This window comes from Marmota flaviventris, chromosome 9 (assembly GCF_047511675.1).
Source record: "Marmota flaviventris isolate mMarFla1 chromosome 9, mMarFla1.hap1, whole genome shotgun sequence".
In the NCBI taxonomy this organism is placed as follows: domain Eukaryota; kingdom Metazoa; phylum Chordata; class Mammalia; order Rodentia; family Sciuridae; genus Marmota; species Marmota flaviventris.
Genome location: NC_092506.1, coordinates 42,955,206 through 42,977,822, shown reverse-complemented (window position 1 = coordinate 42,977,822; position 22,617 = coordinate 42,955,206). Strand labels below are relative to the sequence as shown.

The following is a 22,617-nucleotide window of genomic DNA, read 5'->3' as shown; positions in this document are numbered from 1 at the left end:
ATTATCATCTCTAACAGCCAGACCCAGTGAGGTCTTGATAAATCCCCCCCCCCCTTTTTTAAATCAAACCTGGCTTGGAAAAGGGAACAAGTTTGGCAAAGAATAAGTTTGTGCCTATAAGTTTGACGTGATATTTGTGTAACTAGAAATGGGTGTCAAAGGACTAAGTCCAACACTTAGTTTTTGCCATTTACCCTTGTGTAAAATGGTTAGTTGTAGTGTGCTGGAATAGGCTAAGATTATGGGTTTAAAATACCTCAGAGCCCCTGAAATAAAATTGATCATTTTTATATGTGCCTTCGTGGATTTATAGAGTTATAAATATTCTCCATGCAATTATTGTATACATAGTCAGATCACGTTACTGAGTTATGCACACACATAAGCAGATGTATTGCTATTTATATAGTAAATGAAATGGAGCAGCTTACCATAATTACATTAGGCCATACTTCCAATAGACTGGTTAATAAAGCTTATAACTCTAGGGGCAAGTGTTTAAAAGGAGGACTAAAGACTAAAGGAGACATCTCTTTCCATAGAAGCATTTTTTCAACAGTTGTCTTCAGACTCATGTTGCTTTGAATTGGTATATTTAATTATTGTTACATTGAAATAATCACTTGTTCTGGTCACTTGGGCTTTGCAATGATAACATAGATGCCTAGCATTTATATAGTGTTTCATGCTTTTCCAAAATATGTCCAGATATAATTTTTTTTGTTACATAATTCCCTTTGATCTTTTCTGGGGCAGTTATTTTATAGCTTAGGATAGGATGAGAAATGTGGAATTGAGAAGAGGACTTCAGTGGGTGAATTGGTCCAGGCTGATGCTGCTGTAGGAAGAATGCATACAGGAGTCACAGGAGTCACATAATTTTTCTCAGGATATGCCCTCCCCCCCAAAAAAAACCAAAAAACAAAAAACGCTTGGCCAGAGCAGTTAGAATCCTTGCTCTGTCTTTGCAGGTGCCCAGCATCTGCATCCCTTGCTCCTCTCCAGCTGCACTGGCCAGGCCTTCACAGGAACCTCATGGCAGCTGCAGCCAAAGTGGATAGTGACAGGAAATAATGGGCAGAAAATAAATCATGACCTCTCTTAAAATCGAAGGGGGACTCTTGAGTAAATACTAGACTGTTTTCCCCAGAAAACCCCTGTGCTTTATTCACACTGTGAAATATATCCATTTTATAGCAGAGAAGTCTGAGACATAAAGGTCCCTCAGCTAATTAGTGGAGGACCAAGATTAGCCTTCAGGTCTCTGGGGTCTAGCTGGATGTTGGGTGGTGACGCCCATTCACCTTGAGTCCATTGACAGGGGAGCTGTGCATCTTCTCTCTTTGTCCCACAGCTTATTATAGGTAGGAGCAGGCTTCCAGCTCAGTCACTGCTTGGGGACCGCTTTGGGTCTCATTTAGCGAGCTTTAGAGACAGCTCCTGGATGTGGGCCATTCCCCATGCAAGGAAAAAGCCAAGTAGATTCAAATTTTTTTAAAAAAATAAAATGTGTAAATTTAACCATTTTTTTTCTTTTATAACAAAGCTTGATTATCCACTATAGGAAGTACAGACTACCCCATAGAACCTCCCCTGCCTCACCATTAGTTGCTTTAGTGTGAATCCTTTCCACTTATCCTCTCAGCCTGTCTGTGTGAATATACATGCATACATATGGCTCAGCTCCTAGGGGGCAGCAAATGCAGGGGCAGCAGCTAACTCTGTGTGATCTTCATTTCCTGGAAATTCAGTTTCTTCCTTTGGAAAATTCTGTTTCAGAGTTGACATGGTATAAAATGAGATAATAGATACAAATGCATCCATCTCATAACAGGTTCGGCGCATGCCTGTTGAAGGAATGAGTAATCACTTCACTACCCTAATGCATATCTTTTCTCTTTTCTTCCTAGTTTATCCTTTGCTTCAGCTTTTACCAGTGGGAGCCCATGACCTATGGATCTTACCGCTACCCTAACTGGTCCATGGTGCTGGGCTGGCTAATGCTTGCCTGTTCTGTTATCTGGATCCCAGTTATGTTTGTGATAAAAATGTATCTGGCACCTGGCAGATTTATTGAGGTAATTCTACCCCCTCCCTTCCTCTGCCATCCTCTCCCAAGGGAAAGCCCCTAAAAGCTCTGTGCATTAAAAAACAAAAGATTCAGTAAACTTATTCAAGAGGGAGACTCGGTGATTAAGTGATTACAGTTGCCACTGTTTCTATTAATCCCATTTTTATTATGTATTATTCCTCTAATGGAGGGGCTCAGCCAATCCACAGGCTGAGCTGTTATTATGCTATTCCTCAGTGTGGTGACAGCTCTGGGGAATAAATGATCGGAGTGCCTCCTCCTCTCCCCTCATCCACAATTTAAATCCCAGTGTTTGTTTTAACCACACATCAGATTTCTCTTTCCTGATGTTCCTCTCTGTCCAAGCCTCCTCCCTCCCGAACATTTATTACCGTTAAGCTTGAAATTACTACCCCTTCCTACTGTCCCTGTGTTAGGAATGACTGAGGGTCCAGACTGATTAATGTCAATATTATAGAATGTAGTAAGTTCCGGGATATAACTGGAATGAGGTGAGACTTGTTTTTCTTTATCAAGCAAATCCTTGCTGGACCCATTCCCATTTGTAATGCAGAGTATCCCCGCCTTCACCCAGAGCAGATGGGAAGGGAACTGCTGCTTGCTGAGCCACTGTGAAGAATGCTCAGGTTATTTTTGAGAAGCCACTTGCTCAGGTGTGCTAGGAACCAATCAGCCCTGCCTCCATCTTGAAGGCCTGGCGTTTTACAATAGACCATTGCTACCTAGGGTGTGGGGGAGGGCCCACCAGGGAGCTGGTTGAAAATGTGAACCATCAGGATATAGGCAGTTCCACTGAACCAGGATCCTGAAGAAAGGGAACCCTGGCATCATCTCCAGATGATTTAGGCGCACCTGTCAGTAGAGGGCAGAGAAGAACAGCTGTCTGGGCTTTGCCTTTGGGCAGCCAGAATGATAAAAGGAAGAGGCTTGGGAGGGAAGAAGCAGGACGGAAGTAAGATGCATAGGAAGTCCACAGCACAGATGTCCACTTAAGGGTGGGGGTAGTTTTTGCTTTTATTTGGCCTACAGATGGAGACAGAATTGGTAAGGAGAGGTGCAGGAAGTCTTCTTATTGAAGCAGTACTCCAGTTTGAATCCTTAGGAAACTCCGTTCATTCATTATCCCTTTGAGATAAATTAACCCTGGCCCCATTCACCCCCAGGGGCTCCTCACCCCCACCTCAGATCAAGCTCCCCACCAATAGGCGCAAAGAAAGTTCTCTTTCCCTCTGAACAGAACCCGGGTCAGCCTCTGCTGCTGTTGTCTTAGGATGAAATTCTCTAAACTGATGAGTCGGCTCTATAAATTTAATATGGTTGATTTGGGACACAAAGGTTGCAAACTGATGATTAAGGGGAGATTAAACTAACAGCTATAAGAACCAGCTTCACTTTAATAGGTAATAAACACATAATTATTCCCTCTTATGTAGTCAGAAATATGTTTTCTTTCCTTTTCCTAGAAAATGTTCCAGTCAAATTATGTTTTCCATAAAAATTTCAGTTGAAGGAGTAGAGACACTCCCATTATTTTCAGCTTGCCTGCAAGAACCAACACTGCTGAACCAAGTCAGAAGCATATATTTTTGTCAACAGATAATTAAAATCTCTGCTCACTCTTGGCGATGTATCTTTGGGGTTGGGATTTTTTTTCCCCCCGTCATTTATATACTTTGGGGAAATATGCTAAAGAAAATCCAATTATTTTGATGCAGCAACCCACTGTTGAGACTACAGAACAAAAGTAATTGAGCACATGTCTTTTTTCAGGCTGAATTCAGCAGTGGAGAGGAATCTCACAGATTCCCTTCATTTGGAAGGAAAAAAAAATGTATAATTAAAATCTGGGCCCTTTATCCTCTATTAATCTTATACAAGGCAAACATGGAAATATTGTAATATCGCTTTCAGGAAGATGTAAATAATTTCAAGTGAACCAAGCAGTCTCCTCTTTATTTGTCCCTGACCTAGCTCACTAACAGGGCTGATCTTCCTAACTGCCCGTTTTGTGGGGGGCCTCATGGCCAAGCAGGGGCTCTGGCAAATGTCCTAAGCAGCTTGGGTGGGGTGGGCCCTAAGGGAGGGAGGTGCATTACTTCTGTAACCATGTGTGTCTTTGACTTCTCCACAGAGGCTGAAGTTGGTGTGCTCGCCACAGCCCGACTGGGGCCCATTCTTAGCCCAACACCGCGGGGAACGTTACAAGAACATGATCGACCCCTTGGGCACCTCTTCCCTGGGACTCAAACTGCCAGTAAAGGATTTGGAACTGGGCACCCAGTGCTAGTCCAATGCTGTGGGATATTCCAGACTTAATCCTGTTTTCCTGTCTGCCTCTGCCTAAGATTTTCCCCAGCTTTCCTCCCATTTTCCTTCTTTCTCCCCACATCTTGGTTCACAGCCATGCATGAGATGGTCACATAGAAAAGTAAGGCATAGTGACGCGTGACGCATGCTGTAGTGAGAGCCACACGGGCCACTTGGAGCGCTACTTGCCTGTGTCCATGGTGTCGGTGTCTGGAGGGGTTGGTCCCCTGAGCATGTGCTTCATCATGCAGGGGTGGGTCAACTAGGTGAATGCAGGCTGGTATGTGTGGTTTGGTCAGTAGACAGACATCCACTGTGTGTTGTCCTTGGGGTGCCAGTCAGGCATGCGTTGAATGGCAGAATTTTAGGACTATCAATTTGGACTCATCAGCATCGTAGTGATTTCATTCAGACACAAAAAGTTCAGGACAGGGTACATTTAGAGGGATAGCAGTGGCCAGGAATTATTTTGGATGCGAGACAAGGCCAGTAGACTCAGATGCCACAAGTGGTTAAGCTCATATTTCTAGTCACAATTGGTCATCTCCTTCTTTCATCTGGACCAGGTGTACCATGAAATCATGTGCTTCACTCTCTACACATGTTGGATCCTAGTGAAGTGTCTATTCTCTTCCCTCAGTTATCTTTAAATTCTTTTTAACAACTATACTTGTGAGTACAGTTGGCCATCTCTTCCTCCTCCCTCCAAGGAGCCATCCTGTGATTTGTGTCTCATTTCATATGTCACCGGTAGAGCACCATTCTAATTTCTGCGTGACATTAGCACTGTGGTTCAATGTCACGTTCCTTTGTTTCTTCTCTTCTAAATGTCTTTCTATAAGCTGTAGATACCTTGTCTTTCAGACTCGGGAAAAATAAAATTTACCCTGGTTTGTCTAGGTATTATACACACTGGCCACACACTCTTCAAAGATAATTCTTCAATTTTTACTGTTAACTTTTTCATTCATAGTCAATGCCAATTGTGGTCATGGAGGAATCAAAGAAGTGAAAAGTTTAATAGAAAGCAACCACAATATTCACTGCTCTGGTAGTATATCTTAGGTCATCGTATTTACAGAAATTTCTGATAAATACAGCTTTGGTAGGTAGTGAGTGAGCCAATTAAGACTATAGCTTTTAAGACTACATTTAGCCAATTCAATTTTAAGAGTTCCCTATTCACAGTGCTCATTGTAACTGCACTCTAATGAGAGCAGTTCATGTGTCTGCGGAGATTGGCGAAGCTGTAACCTTTATTATCTTCTTGTATCCTGAACATGCATATATGAAATTTTAAAAATGTGATATGTGCTCATGTAGTGTGTACTTGTAGTGGTGTTTTCTGTCCTTATAAATATCTTATGAATCACTATAGAGATGGTGAGTTTAGAATAGCGTAGTCTGGGTTTTATTTTTTTCCCCTTACAGTATTAATATCTAAACCTAAGATTGTTTCCTTTAGGGGAGACCATTTCAATCATTTTCTCACTCATTTGTCTTCTTATTACAGGGTCTCAGGCAAAGTTTTCAGTTCAAATCTTGTATATTGGCATGACATTTTCATCCTGTTTGACAGTAATGAAACCCAACAACAGACTTTAATGTAACATTTTTGAGAAGTGACTTCATTTGTATAAAGTGTCCCAACTCATTTTCCTGAGCTCTCTCTTTTCTAGGGCAAATATCATTGCCATTTGCCAACAATGATTCGAATTTCTAGTTTTCCAGAGTGGCCTGTGAAAGGTGTTGGGAAAGGAAACAAAACTGAGTTTTGAAGTGTAGGTTTGCGTGTCTTTCGTTTGCAGTGTGTTCCCCTTGTTCTCCTTTCTTCCCTGTCTCCCAAAGCTAGACCTTGTTGGACTCTATCACAGAGACTAGACCCTGAGCTTCCCCTAATCTCAGTTTTAGGAAGCTAAGCTGTGGCCTCACCTGTCCAGGGTTTGCTGTCCTGACCTGTCTGCCCTCAACCCTGATTTTCCCAAGAAAGCCATACTGATGAGAAGCCCCCATTCCTGCACCAGATGTTGTAGAGTTGTAGCAAAAATCAGCCTCTACAATTGCTGTCTGGCAGAGTGAGAGATGGGGGAGGAATTAGTTAGGCCTGGAAATTGTCTGCAGTCTTTCTAATTTGAAGGTTGAAGCAAAGAGCTTAAATTGATGAACATTCTCTCATGGGATTGATGTTTGTGTCAGGGTGAATGGGTTTTGGCTTTCCTCTTGCCACTTGGTAAAATGGAGTACGATGCCGGACACCAATCCAATACCCACTAATTATAGCCGTTGTGATTAAAGAAAGTGGGGAGGGGGGCCTCATGGAGGCTGCCAGGTACAAATTGAAAGTTGACTTAATTCTGAGGATAGAGAACTCCTCATTAGCCAGTATGTTTTGTATTTGGAGGTAGTTATATTTGTGTTCATTAGAATTTGTCTAGGAAAGACCCAGTAGCTGCCCACCGAGCAGCTGGGGCTTCTCTTGTTTCTCTTTTTCCTGTGATTTTTCAAGTTTCATATAAAATTTGCTTAAAGGGACACACTCAGGTGAAAGATTCTGAACTTACCTGGAAATGATTACCAGGTTGATTTTTATAGCCACGTTCACCTTTGAGGCTCCCCCTGGCAGGGATGTGTTCAGTTCTGAGCTGTCAGTCTTCATGTATCTACAGTGTTACACCTCCCGTGGACTGGGCTGGGATGCTTAGAGCTGAGATATGTACCACCAGATGGATCGTTTCCATGCTATTAAAATGCACAGTCACTTGGAAGAAAAAAAAAAAAGAATGAGTAAAAAGAAAATGAATAGCACTGTCATAAACTGCCACCTGAGGGTTTCCCTTCAAATGGAAGGAAAAATGGATTTTTTTTTTTTAGGAAAGACTTTCACTGGTTCACTTGTGCAGAGTGGTGGGTACTTTCCACTTGTGAGATAATTTCATAACACCACAAATGCCAGAAACCCATTCTGAGAAAAACAAGCCATATGTGAAAAATTGTAACCCTATAATATCCTTAAAGGAGGAAAAAAATGTATATTTCTTAACTATTGCTATTGTGGCTTCTTATGCAAATGTTTGTCTCACATATTCATAACTTTTAATCTAATCTCTTTAGGGTCATGTTTGTCAAGTCCAAATGTGTCCAGTTCTGGTCTTTTGTAATCGTCCTTTCTTTTTCCTTTGTATTTATTTATTGCATGAAATCTGTGGTCAATGCAAAATCTTGATGACCTCAATATATTTGAAATTTTCAATGTGATTTTAATATGTAAGACATGAGAGCGACTTGTTTTTCCGTGAGCAGCACTTTAAAAAGAGTTCAACACGATGATCTTTAAATGAATAAGACTGGAGTTGTCCTTATGCCAACGTGGCTTTGGGAGGTGAATTTTTGTCTGTTTTTGTTCTGTTATCTACATGTGCCTCAGTCCTTCTTGTCCACCTTCTCCGGTTGGGATGCCTAATGTTAAGGTTTTTCTTTCCTCTTTGTTCCCTTGGCCATTGGTCTCTGTCCTCTTCCCAGAGGCTAGCACAATAAATGTTGTTCCCTGTACTCAAAAAGGCAGGATCACACCTGGAGTTGAGTCACCATGTGCTTCTTTGAGGCAGATGACTCTAGCAAAGGTGTTCTGCAAGGGAGGGGGTGTCTTGCAGGGACAAAGGGTCAAGGCCAACAAATGAGCGTTTCCTGTGTTTCACACTGGGTATCATGCAGAAAACTTCCAGGCTGGACGCAAAGGCAGACGATTTAGTGTTGATACTCATCCCCCCACAGAGTGACCCTAAAATTTGTGAAAATGAAGCTTCCTGTCTTTCCCAGATTTTGCTTTGGTTGTCCAGAAAGGCCAAGTAATTGTGAAAGGTGGTCTCTGCTCAGCCACTTTTGAGTAGCCTGCAGCCAAAGAGGAAGTGTTTTCAGATTGGCATTCATCACCTCTGCAAAGCAAGCAGTGGTAGGATTTGCCTGCCCTGGATGAAATACATCTTCAGGTAACCATTTGCCTTATAGGTGTATTTTATTGTTAGGGTGATATGTAGTAATTGACTAGAAACTGTTTGTCTCTCATTTGTTGGTCTTTTTTTGCACTTTATTATGGACCTATCAAGGAATAGGTGAATTCTTAAATTGTGTACTTGGATAATGTCCTAAATGCAAGCATCTTATGTGGGTACTGTTGCCCATGAATAAAGATATGTTCCCCTAATCAGGTCCTTCTATTTTTTCATTAACTGTACATGAAGAAAATATATTATGTTACAAATGATGCATCATATATATATATCTTATAGAGTACATATTATATACTGTGCATTATTCATTTAAGAAATCATTATTCTTGAGGCCCTACCTCAAATTTTGTATTTATGTGTACAAATGCAATTTATTGTATTATATATTTGCCTATTATATACTGATATAAATTAGAATTTATCCTAATAATGTATGAGTCCACAAACCCTAAATAAATGTCAGTGTTTAAAACATGATGATTGCGGTATTGTGTCTGTTACAAAACCCTTACCCACCACATTTTTTTTTCCTTAACAGAAGGGCTTCAGGTATCCCCAGGATTGATCTATTTTATTGTGCAAAACCTGGAACAGCCGTGGAAAATTGCCCTCCTGGGAAAATGAGAGATTGTTGTGCTGCTACAGAAACAAATATCAATTAAATTGTTATATTCTTAACCATCAGAATGCACTATTGTTTGCTGAATTATTAATTACTCCTCATGGGGAAGAAAGCAAGAAAATGAGAGAGAGGAGAGGGGGAGGAGGGAAGAGAAGGGAACAGTGAGAGAGAAATGGGAATGTGAGTAGATCTGAGATCTGAACAGAAGGACTGGGCATGTTAAAGCCTTGTGTTCTGATGATTATTTTTGTCAGTTTTCAATTCAGCTTTATTTCAATTCAGCAAACATCTACATAGCTCCTACATAGTGCTAGGCCCTAGGCAAAATTGAATAACAACAGTCCCAGATCTCAAGGAACTCAGAGCCTGGTAGAAAGACTACCCATATTAAATAATCAAACCAATGAACAAATGCCATTTCTCTCCTTTTGATTGGGTGGGATCCCCATGTTTTCTGCCTGGAGATGGGGCCTTGTGGTCCTGTGTCATGACCCCTCTCATCTGATCATGTCAACACAGAAGCCTAACTCTGTCCTCAAATGAACATAACATATATATGCTCTGCCTCCGATTTCCACTTCAGTGTTAGATGGCTGAGGGATGATCTGGACCAGCCTCAGTGGGAACGGAAAGCCCTGGTAGCTGCTGCATGCCAAGAACAAGATGTCCAACCTGTGGTCAAGCCCCAGTCTAGGAGAGGCCTGTGGTAATGAGAATTACTCACACACAAGGATGGGCCATCAATCTGTACTTCAGCAGGTGCACAGAGAAGCAAATACCACATCCTGTGTCATGTCTTATCTTCCCAGCCAGGGTCTGCTGGCAGGAAGAAGCCTTGCTCTGTGGGATCAGAACTCGGTGCTAGCTCATCACTCTCTGTCTTTTCCCTGAGTTTCTTGGCTCATTTTTTTTTAAACGTTTTAGTCTGAAAATTCTCAGGCCTACATAAAAGTGGAGAGAATCCTAATAATGTTGTCAACTCGTACCCAGTTTTTATTTTTCTCTTTTCCCCTCCCTGAATGGCATTTCTCTGGAATATTTCAAAGCAGATACTGGATACCATGGAATTTCAGTTGGAAATGCTCTGTTGTGGTTTTGTAATTGTTTGAACTAATCTTTTCCCTACATGGGGATAAGGACAAATGTGGAAGCTTAGAGGTCACACATCCATGGCAAGAGCAACCTACTCTGGGCTGTTAGAAAGAAGGGGTAGGAGGATCTGTCTGGAAGGAGCTCATGTGCTGTCTGCTCTGAGAACAAGCCTGGCTTCCCCCATCCAATCTTTCAACCATTTTCATTTGATTGGCAACTATTCCTGCCCTTGGACTTGGCTGCATTTTCTTTTCCAGCTTTCTTTTACTCCCTTGAAGAGTTCTCTGCCTTTTTTTATGCTTCTCCTCCTATGCCTAGATGTCTCTCCTGCAACCAGAGATTCAGAATCTCACAGTTGGGTGGAATTCCCAGGTCATTTATTCCAGCATTTCTGAGACATGAACTCTGTCATAATAGTCTATTTAGTGGGAATTGGATTAACAAAGAGATGTGCCTGGGGTGAGTAGTTGCTGTCTTAAGAATTCACAGTGAGGGCCTGTTACAATAGAAAACTCCTTTAGAGCCATTGAAATGGCCTGACTTTACAAAAATTGGATTTACTCCTCTGTTTACACATTCCACTGTGTAAACCAGAGACCCTGTGTGTGGTTTGGGTCACTTTTTTTTTTTTTCTTGCCTTTTAGTGTAGTTTGTAGCTCTAAAAGAATTTTGATATTACAAGTAATTTAACACATACCCATTCCTTTTTCCAGAAAACTTCTTCCTACCAACACTAGTAGAATTAAGAAGAAATAAATGTCTGGAACAGAATCACAATTTTGTCAGTCAAATTCATTCATGTATTTTCACATTATACTCAATGTCTTAATTATTTAATGTGTTTCTAGCACCTAACAGTTTGTCACATAATAGATGCTCAGCAATGCATTTTTAAACTGAATAAACAAAAATTGAGTATTGGCTCTGTACAAGAAACAGGGCTCTATGTTATAATATGAGTAAGGGAAGGAAATATGAGTAAAACTAGGTCCCTACCTCAGGTTTATTCACAGTGACCTACATGTACATTGCTATAACATGGTGGAAAGTGCTAGGAGCCACAGAAGGACTGATGACAGGAAGGGGCTTGTCATATTGAGGGGGAGCAGAGGAAGAAATTCCCTCTGGCTGTGGATTAGTCAGGATGTCATGAAATAGACACTGGTACACAGGGAGGACTTTGACCATTAGTGTGGGGTAGTAGAACGGTTTTCCTGAAGAATGGCAGCACGGTGTGAGGCAGATCATTTAAAGAATGAATGAAGGATGAATTTGGAAAGTGTCATATATGCTGATGGCAATTAAGAACTAAGGCTGAAAATGTAGCTTAAGACTTGCAATCAAGTGCCTTTGGTGGCAACCTAGAGCTCAGATATTACATGGCAGGCCACAGGGAGCCTTGAAGGCCACAGAAGCACCGATTCGTATCTCCTGTCAGAGGCCTCTTCGCTGCCAGAGTCAAAGCACTGTAATAGGTTCAAGTGCCAGCTTTTTCCTTATTAATATAACCTCAGTTTTTTTCCTTTGTAAAATTGAAATAATTATACACATTTCACACAGTTGTTATGAAGATTGAATTAGAATTTTTAGGTGAAATTGTTTTCTGAACAGTAACTCCTCATATACATATTGGCTATGTACTGTTAGAGTCAGTTCTACCTGTCTGGAAAGTTAACTGGTCACAGTGTCAATGAACTGGAGTGGGGGGAGATTTGTGGTAAGGCCACTGATTTGACTGCATACAAAGCCTGCTTTTTGAAAGCATTTGGAGCGAATTCCAAGATACTGAGTCACACATCTAAAGGTCTTTGGGTAGAAGTCTCCCTTCTGATTCCTGTGACTGAGGCCATAGGGAGTCAAACTGTAAAATCGGAGCAGTCACTGTGAACAGGACATCAGTCAATAGGAACGGACAAGGCAGCGAGGTGGAGCACCATCCTGGTACTCTTGCCGTGGCAGATGCTGCCATGTTAGTTGCTGGATCACGGCAGAATCTGGGAGTCCCAGGGAGGTGTGGTGCATGTAGGACCTTGGAGGAGGGCTCCTCCTGTCCTTAGGGACAGGCCAGATACTGTAACACCATAATTTGGTTCCTTCTGTCTCTCCTCTCTATCAGAAAATAGGCTGAGGGATTCTGTGATTATTTATGGGGGGTATTGATTTGCACGATTTTCCTCCAAGCTGCCTGCTGTTTCTATCCGGTAGCTCTCATTGCTGCTGTTCTAGAGGGAGACACCGAGAGAGGCTTGGGCCCTAACTTCTAAAATTGCATGGATTTTATTTTTTCTGGCTTAGGGCTCTGAGATAGCCCATATGAAAAAAACCACCCTGCCTCACCTGCTCCAAAATGGAGAACCTTGATAGGTAAGTACAGGACCTTGCCAATCTTGGTGTGCACCCCTCTTGCCTTCTTGTGAGTGGTTGTTAACTCTTTTCACAGAGGTGAAGGGTAAGAAGTTGCACGTGGCAGATATTGCTATTTCACAGAGTTGGTGTAATGCAAGGGAGTGTGGGAGAGATGGATAACTGCCCCGGATTTTGCCCTGTTTGAGTCACATCTCTGATTTTAGCCATTCTAACCAAACATGACATTTCCAGGGACCCTGGTAGCCAGATATGGTAGATAGATCTGGTTCCATTTCCTTAGCCTATCCAGATCATTCTCTTGCTATGTCCTCATAGGCAGATTGTTTTACCTCCCCTTGACTTTGGGCTTGGTCACACGCCTGTGCTTGTGAGCAGAAGTGGCAGTGAGCCAGTGTTGTGTCTAGATCTCAACCGGCCTCACCTATTTCCACATGCTCTTTGGTGTCTCTTTGAGCTTTGAGGAAAATACATCCTGGCTAGTCTGTTGGCTCAAGGAAGATAAAAGGCAGATGGACAGAGTCACTCAACTGAAACACAGACCAGCAGTGAGCAGTAGAATCAGCCCTGTCCCTAGAGCCTGAAGCAGAACTGCCCATCGACACCAGCCTGGATGAGCTGAACCCTAGCCAACCTGCAGATATGTGAGAATAAATGCTTAGTGATGTTGACTAGTCTGGACATTTTAACAATATTAATTCTTTCCATGTGTCAATCAGAAAAAAGCTTAATGTTAATGTTGTACATCATAAAAATTTTGTGGTTGGATGTTGTGCAGCAATAGGGTAACAGACAAATATGGAGTGGTTTTGTGACTAGATTCTGCTCAAATATAAGGGGAATGATACACGAGACTCCCTGGCATGTCCTTCTCTTTCCCTTCATTCTCGTCCACAGTTTGTATGAATGTGGAAATAATGGCTGGAGGACCTGCAGATCTATTGAACCACGAGGGCAAGAACTATATTCTAGCAATGGTGGAGGAGAGATCTAGAAAGAACCTGGGTCCCTGAGGACTTCATAGAGCAACCAAATGTCTAACCCTAGGATTCTTTTATCTGGGAGAGTATTAAACATCTATTATTTAAGTTTCTATGATATGGTGGTAACTGTTAATGAAGCCAGACAGCATCCTGACTGACGTGAGGAGTAGGATGAGCGCCATGACTAAAGGGAAACCGAAGGAACCTCTGGGAATGCGGGGGAGTTTATTGTCATTTTGCTGCCAAGGAGACATTTTTTTTGGTCAGTGTTTCCTCACTTCTCAATGAGGTCTCTTTTGCTTTCTGTCTTCATCCTGATCAGTGGGACAGATGGCTGTGGCAAGGTCCAGCCCAGAGGGAGGGCAGATGGCCAGTCCATTTTGGCATTCACATGAGGCCATGCTGTTCCAGCACTGTCTCTATATTAATGAAGGTGACGCTTTGCCTTCTGCTGGTTCTCTTGTCTTATTTTCTCAGTTGGTTCAGAGCTCAGGCACAAGACCTTGAGCTCCCACAAGATCTCAACCAGGAGAATGCACAGGCTTCACCCCAGGAGAAAAGGTGGAATTTAATAATTGAGTGCACAGACTGCGGTCATACTGCCTGGGTGTGAAACTTGGTTTAAATACTTAATTGACCAAAGGGCTCTGTTTCCATATCTGTAAATAGGTGTAACGATCCTACGGGTCTAATTGGATTGTTTTGAAAAACAAATGAGTTCATTTACAGAAAACATTGAGCAGTGACCCACCAATAGTTAAAATTAATAAATGTAGCCTGTGCCATTGTGGTTGGGCTAGAATGAGGCCTCTTTCCAGGACCTCTTGTAGGAAAACGTGTGTTTACCTAACACGTCTACGATCTAGATCTGTACGCACCTTGGATCTTGTCATCAGAAACCTGAAGCTTTCCCAAGATTGTTGATATTATGGATCAGAACAGTCTCATCCAGAGAATAATGAGATGCCTTTATCTATAGGCTATCTATAGATTTTTCTGCCTATTTTTTTTTTATAGATTGATATCCAGCTTTGTTCTAAAAGTGTTTGAAGTTATAAGACAGAAGGGCAATAGTTAATTTAGCAAAATGTAGGGCCCTCTAATCTGGCTGTTATTGAGGTTGATTGTAGTAATTAAAGCAAAGCACTAATATAGTCACCCAAGCCCTCTCCATGAATGCACATACATTTCAGGAAAGAATACCCACCCAAGTCGGGCTTGCACAGTTCCACAGGGTACCGAGACTGCTGTGTTTGTGAAAGAAACTTAGATGTTTTTATACATTCCTGGCCCTGCAAACAAATTGGCACTTATATTAGTTTCTTAGGGCTATAACAAAACACTACAAACTGGGAAACTTAAAGCAACAGAAATTCAGTTTTTCACAGTTCTGGAGGTTATACGCCTGAAATCAAGGGTCTGCAGGGCCAAGCTCCCTCTGAGCCTTGCAGCGGAGGATCCTTTCTTCTCTCTTCCAGGCTCTGGGAGCCCCAGGCTCTCCTTGGCTATAGTTGCTGCACTTCAAGATCTGCCTCCACCACCACGTGACATTCTCCCTGCGTGTCTCTTCTTCCCTGCTCTCCCATGGAATTTTCCTCTTCTCCTCAGGACATCAGTCATTTTTGGATTGGGGCCAACCCTCATGACCTTGTCTTAACTTCAGGAGAGCGACAAAGATTCAATTTGCAGATAAGGTCACATTCACAGGTGCCAGCAGTTAGGACGTCAGTATATCTTTTGGGACGGGGTGGGAGGCACGATCCAGTTCCTAACAGCACCACCCTTTCACTTTTGCCTGTTTTATAAGGAAACTTGTTATATGTCCTTAATACAAAGGGAGCTATAAGGCCAGACAAAGGAGAGTCACTGAGGGAGGGGAGTTGTGTGAGCAGAAAATGAGATGGGTACTTCTCAGGCTTGAACTTATCTAGTTTATGGATTTTGTTTGGATAGTAAAAAGGAATCCTTCTCATTCTTCCTCTGTGGGATCTGCTGCCCCACTTAGAGTCAGCAATGGAGCAGCTCTGGGGGCCAGTGGGACTAGGCAGTCTGGCTGTTGCCTTGGTGACAGCCAATGAGAAGAGTCAGTTCTCCAGGTTGCTTCCTACCAGAGCATCCATTGCTTCATTCATTCAACAAACAATCGTCGAGATGCTAAAATGTGCTGGGCACAGCCTTAGGTGGAAAGACATTGTGGTGAACAAGAAAGAAAAGAGCTCGCATTATACTGGGGGAGACAGAGAATATCTAAGTATCCAGATAAATCATTTCAGATAATAGGAAGCACAGTTAAAAACTAAAGCAGAGTATTGGAAGTGAAGTGAGACCCTTCTGTAGGTAGGGTCTCCCTGAGGAGTTTGCATTTGAGCAGAGATTTGAGTCACAATTAAGAGGGAACCATGCAAAGATTTATGGAAGGAACACTCCAGGTAGAGAGAACAGCAGGCTCAAAGACAGTGAGGAAGGTATGAACTTGGTATGTTTGAGGAACAGCAAGAAAGCCCCCCTGGAGTGAGCAAGGGGGAGAAAGGGGAAAGAGAAATCCAGGGAGATAGGCAAGAGTCTTGCAAACTATTAGGATTTTTCCAAAAATATGATGACAGCAGGGGAATTTTTGGGCAAGGAATATAATTTGATACATGTTTATAAAAACAGATCACGACAGCTGGAGGGTGACTGAATTACAGGGGGCAATAATGGAGGCAACAAGAAGACTCTGTGGGTGTAGTTCAAGGAAGGGATGATGATGGATTAGAGGAAACTGGGAACAGTGGGGATGGCGAGAAGTGATTGCCTTGGACTTTGTCTTTAGGGTATACTGGCTTTGATGTAGGACATAAGGAAGTGAGTTAAGGATAACCATGGGTTATTTGGTTGGATCACTTAGTAAATTCTGATGCCATCCCCTTAGAAGTTGTCAGGGGGCAAATCTGGAAGGAGGTAAAAATCAAAAGTCCTGCTTGACCACATTACAATCTTTTGCTGTTTGTCATGATCACTAAAGAAGCGATCAGCTTTATTGAGGTATAATCCATGTCCCATACAATTCCCCCTTTGAAAGTACACAGTTCAGTAGCTTGCAATATAATGGGCCTGTGAGTATTTTGGATGTGTAATACTGTTTAACACAAGCAACTTTAGAACATTTTCATGATCCCCCAAATCATCCCCACACACCACAGCTGTTTCCCCCTAATCTTCCCCACCAGCTCTAGGCAACTGTTAATTAACTTTTATCATCTATAGATTTGCCTTTCTGCACATTATGGACATGGAATCAGAGACTATATGGTTCTTTGTTGCTGGCTTCTTTCAATTAGCAAAATGTTTTCAAGGTTTATCTATGTTCCACTGGGTATCAGTACTTAATTTCTCTTTGTTGTTGAATAATATTTCATGGTAAAGATATACTACATTTATTTATTCAACATCAGATGAACATTTTGGTTGTTTCTACTTTTTGGCTATTTTGAATTATGCTATAAATATATGTGTATGTTAGCATGTGAACATACGTATTCATTTTTCCTATGTAAATATTTAGGAATAAAATTGTTGAATCAGATGACAATGTTTAACTGTTTGAAGAACCATTTGACATTTTCACTAGTAGTAGAAATTCCTCCATATCTTTTCCAAATGCTTATCAGTCTTCTTGATTCTAGCCGTTTTAGTATGTGCAAAGCAATATCTCATAGTGATTTTAATTTGCATTTTCCAGATGGATAAGGATGCCGATCATCTTTTCATCAGTTTTCTGGTCACTTGTACATCTTCTCTGGAGAACTGTCTATTTATACCCTATGCCCATTTTCATACTGGAACTTTTATTATTTAGTTATAATAGATTTTTAGTAGCTACAAGTCCCAATCAGATACAGAACTTGCAAAAACTGTTTCTCATTCTTCAGGTTATCTTTTTATTTCCCTAATGGGTATCATTTGAAGTATGTTTTAATTGTGGTATGTTTCAATGTTATACTTAAGATGCCTAGTAAGTAGTTGGGCATGTAAGCCTAGGATTCAAAGGAGAGACTGGGGTTGGAAATACACATTTGAGAGTCATTCAATTTTAGACATTCAATTCCATGAATCTGGATAAAAATCACAGGAAGTGAGTATATTTCTCTGGAAGAAAAAAACTGAGGACTGAGCCCCAGAACTCCCCAATATTTAGGGGTGAAGAAGAAGCAGTGGAGAGATGATCAAATGAAGCTACCAGTTCCTGGAGAAACTAGGGAGCTAGGTCATGATCAAGGGGAAGGTATACTGGGATATGACATTTGGTAAGACAACTCTTGCTGCTGTCCCCACTGAGACAGGTCCCAGTGCAACATCCTATCACACATAGCCATGTGATCCCTCCATCGACATTTTATGGGCCTACTCTGTGATTGTTTTCTTAGCCTAATGGGATTACACATCCAAAATCCCTACTCAGAAATACACTTATGGGAGCAGATTGAAATATTAGTTATCTAGGAAAGATTTATGACCTTGTTGAGATTAACTCTAGTTAATGGATGTGATGCTGCAAAGCTATGACAGAACATATGTCTCACTTTATTTTTTAATGGAAAGAGCAAAAGCCCCACCCCACAGGACCAGCTAACTACATAGGTACAGAGCTGACACTTCTCAGAGGAGGACATACAGTCAATCAACAAGTACATGAAAAAATGCTCACCATCTCTAGCAGTCAGAGAAATGCAAATCAAAACCACCCTAAGATACCATCTCACTCCAGTTAGATTGGCAGCCATTATGAAGTCAAACAACAACAAGTGCTGGCGAGGATGTGGGGAAAAGGGTACACTTGTACATTGCTGGTGGGACTGCAAATTGGTGCAGCCAATTTGGAAAGCAGTATGGAGATTTCTTGGAAAGCTGGGAATGGAGCCACCATTTGACCCAGCTATTCCCCTTCTCGGTCTATTCCCTAAAGACCTAAAAAGAGCATGCTACAGGGACACTGCTACATCGATGTTCATAGCAGCACAATTCACAATAGCTAGACTGTGGAACCAACCTAGATGCCCTTCAATGGATGAATGGATAAAAAAAATGTGGCATTTATACACAATGGAGTATTACTCTGCATTAAAAAATGACAAAATCATAGAATTTACAGGGAAATGGATGGCATTAGAGCAGATTATGCTAAGTGAAGCTAGCCAATCCCTAAAAAACAAATGTCAAATGTCTTCTTTGATATAAGGAGAGTAGCTAAGAACAGAGTAGGGTCGAAGAGCATGAGAAGAAGATTAACATTAAACAGGGATGAGAGGTGGGAGGGAAAGGGAGAGAGAAGGGAAAATGCATGGAAATGGAAGGAGACCCTCAGAGGTATACAAAAGTACATACAAGAGGAAGTGAGGGGAAGGGGAAAAATAATACAAGGGGGACAAACGAATGTCAGTAAAGGGGGCAGAGAGAGAAGAGGGGAGGGTAGGGGAGGGGAGGGGAGGGGGGATAGTAGAGGATAGGAAAGACAGCAGAATACAACAGACACTAGTATGGCAATATGTAAATCAATGGATGTGTAACTGATGTGATTCTGCAATCTGTATATGGGGTAAAAATGGGAGCTCATAACCCACTTGAATCAAATTGTGAAATATGATATATCAAGAACTATGTAATGTTTTGAACAGCCAACAATAAAAAATTAAAAAAAAAAAAAAAAAAAAAAAAAAAAAAAAAAGACCTACCCAGACCAGCCTTTTCCCCTTGCTGGAATCACTGCAGCTTTTAGGGAATCTGGGATTTCTGAGAAGAAAAGAACCTTGAGAAGAGTGGTCCAAAGCCACTAAGGGCTGATGAGGTGCAGAGAGGGAACCTGGCTCTGAAAACACAGGGGGTTTGGTGTCCTTGCTCACAAGGCCCAGCTAGGCTTGGGAGATCCTATTTTCTGCAAAGTGTGTGATTTTAAGTTAGCTTAAATATAACATGTTCCAAGCAGAAGGAAAAAAATCTTGAGTCTGATGAAGACCCAGCATGGAGGCAGAGAGGACCCCTCTGGGGCCAAGCTGAATTGTTGTGAAGTTGAAGAATCAGCTGAATCAAGATTCAGTTTACCTCTTAATCTTTCTATTCAGCTTCTGGACTGAGTAGTATAGTTCTTGAGCAAGAATTTACCTATTTGTTCACGTTCTTTTTCATCTGCCAAGGGACCAATATATATATATACAGGGCCAAGTGGGACAGTGGCTTGCATACAGAAATACCTGGAAAAATAGGGCAGAAACCAGACGAGCATGTGGGTAAGATCTTCTCTCTTAATGAGATGTGTTGCTAATTTGGTGACCATTATTGGGGCTCCCTGGGTCAAAGTTGTCTGGAGTTTAAGGATATCCGAAGTGAGAGGGTGGGCAAAAAGTGAGAAAGGCAGGTATTTATTCTTGAAGAGGATTCTGAATTGGTTCCTAGGAAATGAGGGAGGGTTATTGGGAGTTTTCTTTTTCTCTTCTGGGATTTTTTCTTGTGGGTGTTGCAAGGGTAGTGTTGAGGGGCAGGGGCTTGGAGGTAGAGTTGACCAAGTTGGGGAGCTTAAATCATGTAGAGCTCATTTGGTATAAATCAGAGGTTCTGTCATTTCCCGAGTTCACGACTCCACATTCCAGTTATAAATAACATTCCTGGGTAGAAGTGGGACAAATAAGCAATGGGACAGAGATCTCCAACCTGGAAATTCTCATCGGGAAGGTTCGGTCTCCAAGGGTTAGCATTTTATCTTCAGAGAATGGTGTGTGTGTGTGTGTGTGGGGGGGGGGGGGTAGAGGTGTTCCCAGAGGAACTGCAGGAGAGGCCAAAATATTACTAGTAAAGGAGAGTGGGTTTTTGACAAAACCATCAAGAAAGTCACGCAAGGAAAAAAAAATGGTTGAGAATTTCCCCTATGTGGCAGCATTTGCCCTGCAGAACAAGGTTTGCAAATAGACTCCCCAAACCTCAACCCTAATCTCTTTAGGGATCCCTTTTCCTGGCACCTTCCTCCTCAGTTCTCTCTTCCTGCACCCCAAAAGCGTACACCCAGTTATAAGGTTCCGCCTAACGAGAAGAGACAGAGGTACAGGTGGTGAGCAGGGTCTCAGCCATCATCTCCTTCAGGTCCCCATCCGCCGCTCCCCACCCAGTTGCCAGAGCGAATCCCGAGTAATTGTTTTCCGAGGTGGTGCTGGGCACGCTCGGTGGCGCCGCCTCGGTCTGGGTTCCCCGAGGACAAAAACCCACCCACGAGGGCTCGGCGGCTTTTCGACTCGGCCGGGATGAACTGTGGCAACTTCAGCAGCTGCCACGGCCACGCCAAGGCAGAGGCGGCGACAGTGGCGAGGGTAGCTCGGAGGGAGTGGAGCGCGTGAAGCCTTGCGCCTCCAGCTCCTCCCTTACGGCCGCGGGTCCCGGGACTCTCCCGCTCCGGTGCTTTGGGTGGTAGCTGCAGCCGCGCCTGCTTCCCGGATCTTCGCTTCTCTGTAGGCGAAGGAAGCGAACTGGATCGGCCCCGCTTCGAGGGCAACCTGCCGGAGTGGCTAAGCCCTGCCCTCCCGCCCCAGCTCCTAAGGCGAGCGCAGCCGCAGCGGGGGCCGGGGCCCGAGCCCCGCGCCACCACCGCCCACGGTGGGGGGGCGGACTGGGGGCGGGGCGGCCGGGACTGCCATCCCGGGCGCGATCCCCTAGCGCAGCACCCGGCGCTGCCGAGCTACCTCCCCTGCCGCCCGCTAGCAAGTTTGGCGGCTCCAAGCCCGGCGCGTCTCGGGATCTCTAGGCGCATTTGTTTCTTCCTGGCTTCGGTGCGCCCTGCTTGGCGGGGACCCTCTCGAGCAATGCCGATGGATGTGATTTTAGTTTTATGGTTCTGTGTGTGCACTGCCAGGACAGGTAAGCAAGGCTGGGGCGGGTGGAGGGATACGCGGAAAAAGGGGCGCCGCTGCTGTGCCTAGCGTCCACACTGGCGTGGGAGACCTGGAGCCGAGCTCTGCGCTGGTCCGGAGAAGGGTAGAAGGGTGGATTGGTACCTTAGATCTCTCTGCCCGGCTTGGGGTGAAAGGGCAGGAAACCGGACTCATGGGCTACTAGGCACCCCAGTTGAGTGTCCCCTTCCCGGGGGTCGAGGCAGCGGGTTCTCAGGAGTGAGGGGCATAGCTGAGCTGTCGCACCCTTTTGCTGCTAGTAGCCCGCTTCTAGGTTCTGGGGAGGCGAAACCCGCAGGAGGGCGGGTCTCACATCCCCGAACTTGAAAGGCGCTGTGGAAACAGCTCTCCAGGAGACCCGCCGGCGGGGAACCGGCGACCGCAGGACTTGCACCCGCAGAGGGAGCGCTTCCGGCCGGCGGGCGCGGCCCGGGCCGGGGAGGGTGAGGCGCAGCTTGGGAAAGGGCTGCGGGGGAGCCCGGGATCCGGCGATCTCATTTTATCCTTTCCTGACTTTCCCCGGGGGACTCCAGTAGTATTGTCCTCCACCTGCCTCCCTCCCCAAGGGCTGGGCGAACAATTATTCCTGAAATTGGAGCAGTGGAGACAATCCTAGGAGATTTTCTCAAATCAGTTTTCCCTTGATATAATCGAAGGTTGTGGGGTGGGGAGCAACTGGCTAATTGTCTCAAGTCCCCACTTCGTTCTGCCACCGGAGATGCAGTTGTAAGGACTCTAAGCGCACCGCTTCCTTGCGTTCCGAGTCCCCTGGGGTTCAGAGACTGGACGTAGCCTTCTACTTTAAGAAACTAGTAGTAGATGCTGGGAGACAAGGAGTGGGAGTAGAGTTGGGGGTGGTGGTTGGAAATTGGTAAAATTAGGGCCTGCGGATTAGGGAGTGTTGGGGATTTTCAGTTTTAAGCCAGCCATCCTCATTACACGTTGCCCACTGTCTTTGAACCCCAGAGCGAACATGTGGTCATTTCCTCTCCCTTTATCTTCACCCCTTTACCATTCCCATGCCTCTTTTCAGGAAGTATAGCCTCCTTCCCAGATCAGGGAGCAACTTCATCCGGAGAGTGCTGAGGGGTGCCGGCCCCTGGTTGGCTCAAAAGTTCCCTCTGCTTGAGCCCCAGGCCCCCCTCTATGGCAGTTAGTCCATGGAGATACAAGAGTTGGGCGTCTAGGAGCTTTGAGCTGGCCCTTCCCATCTCCCCAGGACTAAGCTGCTTTCCTTTGC

At 43.7% G+C, this 22,617-nt stretch overlaps 2 protein-coding genes across 4 annotated transcripts in view; both read left to right on the top strand.

Annotated features, from left to right (window-relative positions):
• The window catches only part of Slc6a5 (solute carrier family 6 member 5), a 48,181-nt gene extending 43,802 nt beyond the window's left edge, over window positions 1–4,379 (top strand). The window contains exons 15-16 of the mRNA XM_071616960.1: window positions 1,911–2,078; window positions 4,224–4,379. Of these exons, the coding sequence (XP_071473061.1) occupies window positions 1,911–2,078; window positions 4,224–4,379 (324 nt within the window). The remainder of the gene's footprint in view (window positions 1–1,910; window positions 2,079–4,223) is intronic.
• Window positions 4,380–21,290: 16,911 nt separating this feature from the next.
• The window catches only part of Nell1 (neural EGFL like 1), a 794,610-nt gene continuing 793,283 nt past the window's right edge, over window positions 21,291–22,617 (top strand). For all 3 annotated transcript variants that reach the window (XM_071617126.1, XM_071617125.1, XM_071617124.1), the window contains exon 1: window positions 21,291–21,345. In XM_071617126.1, the coding sequence (XP_071473227.1) occupies window positions 21,291–21,345 (55 nt within the window). The remainder of the gene's footprint in view (window positions 21,346–22,617) is intronic.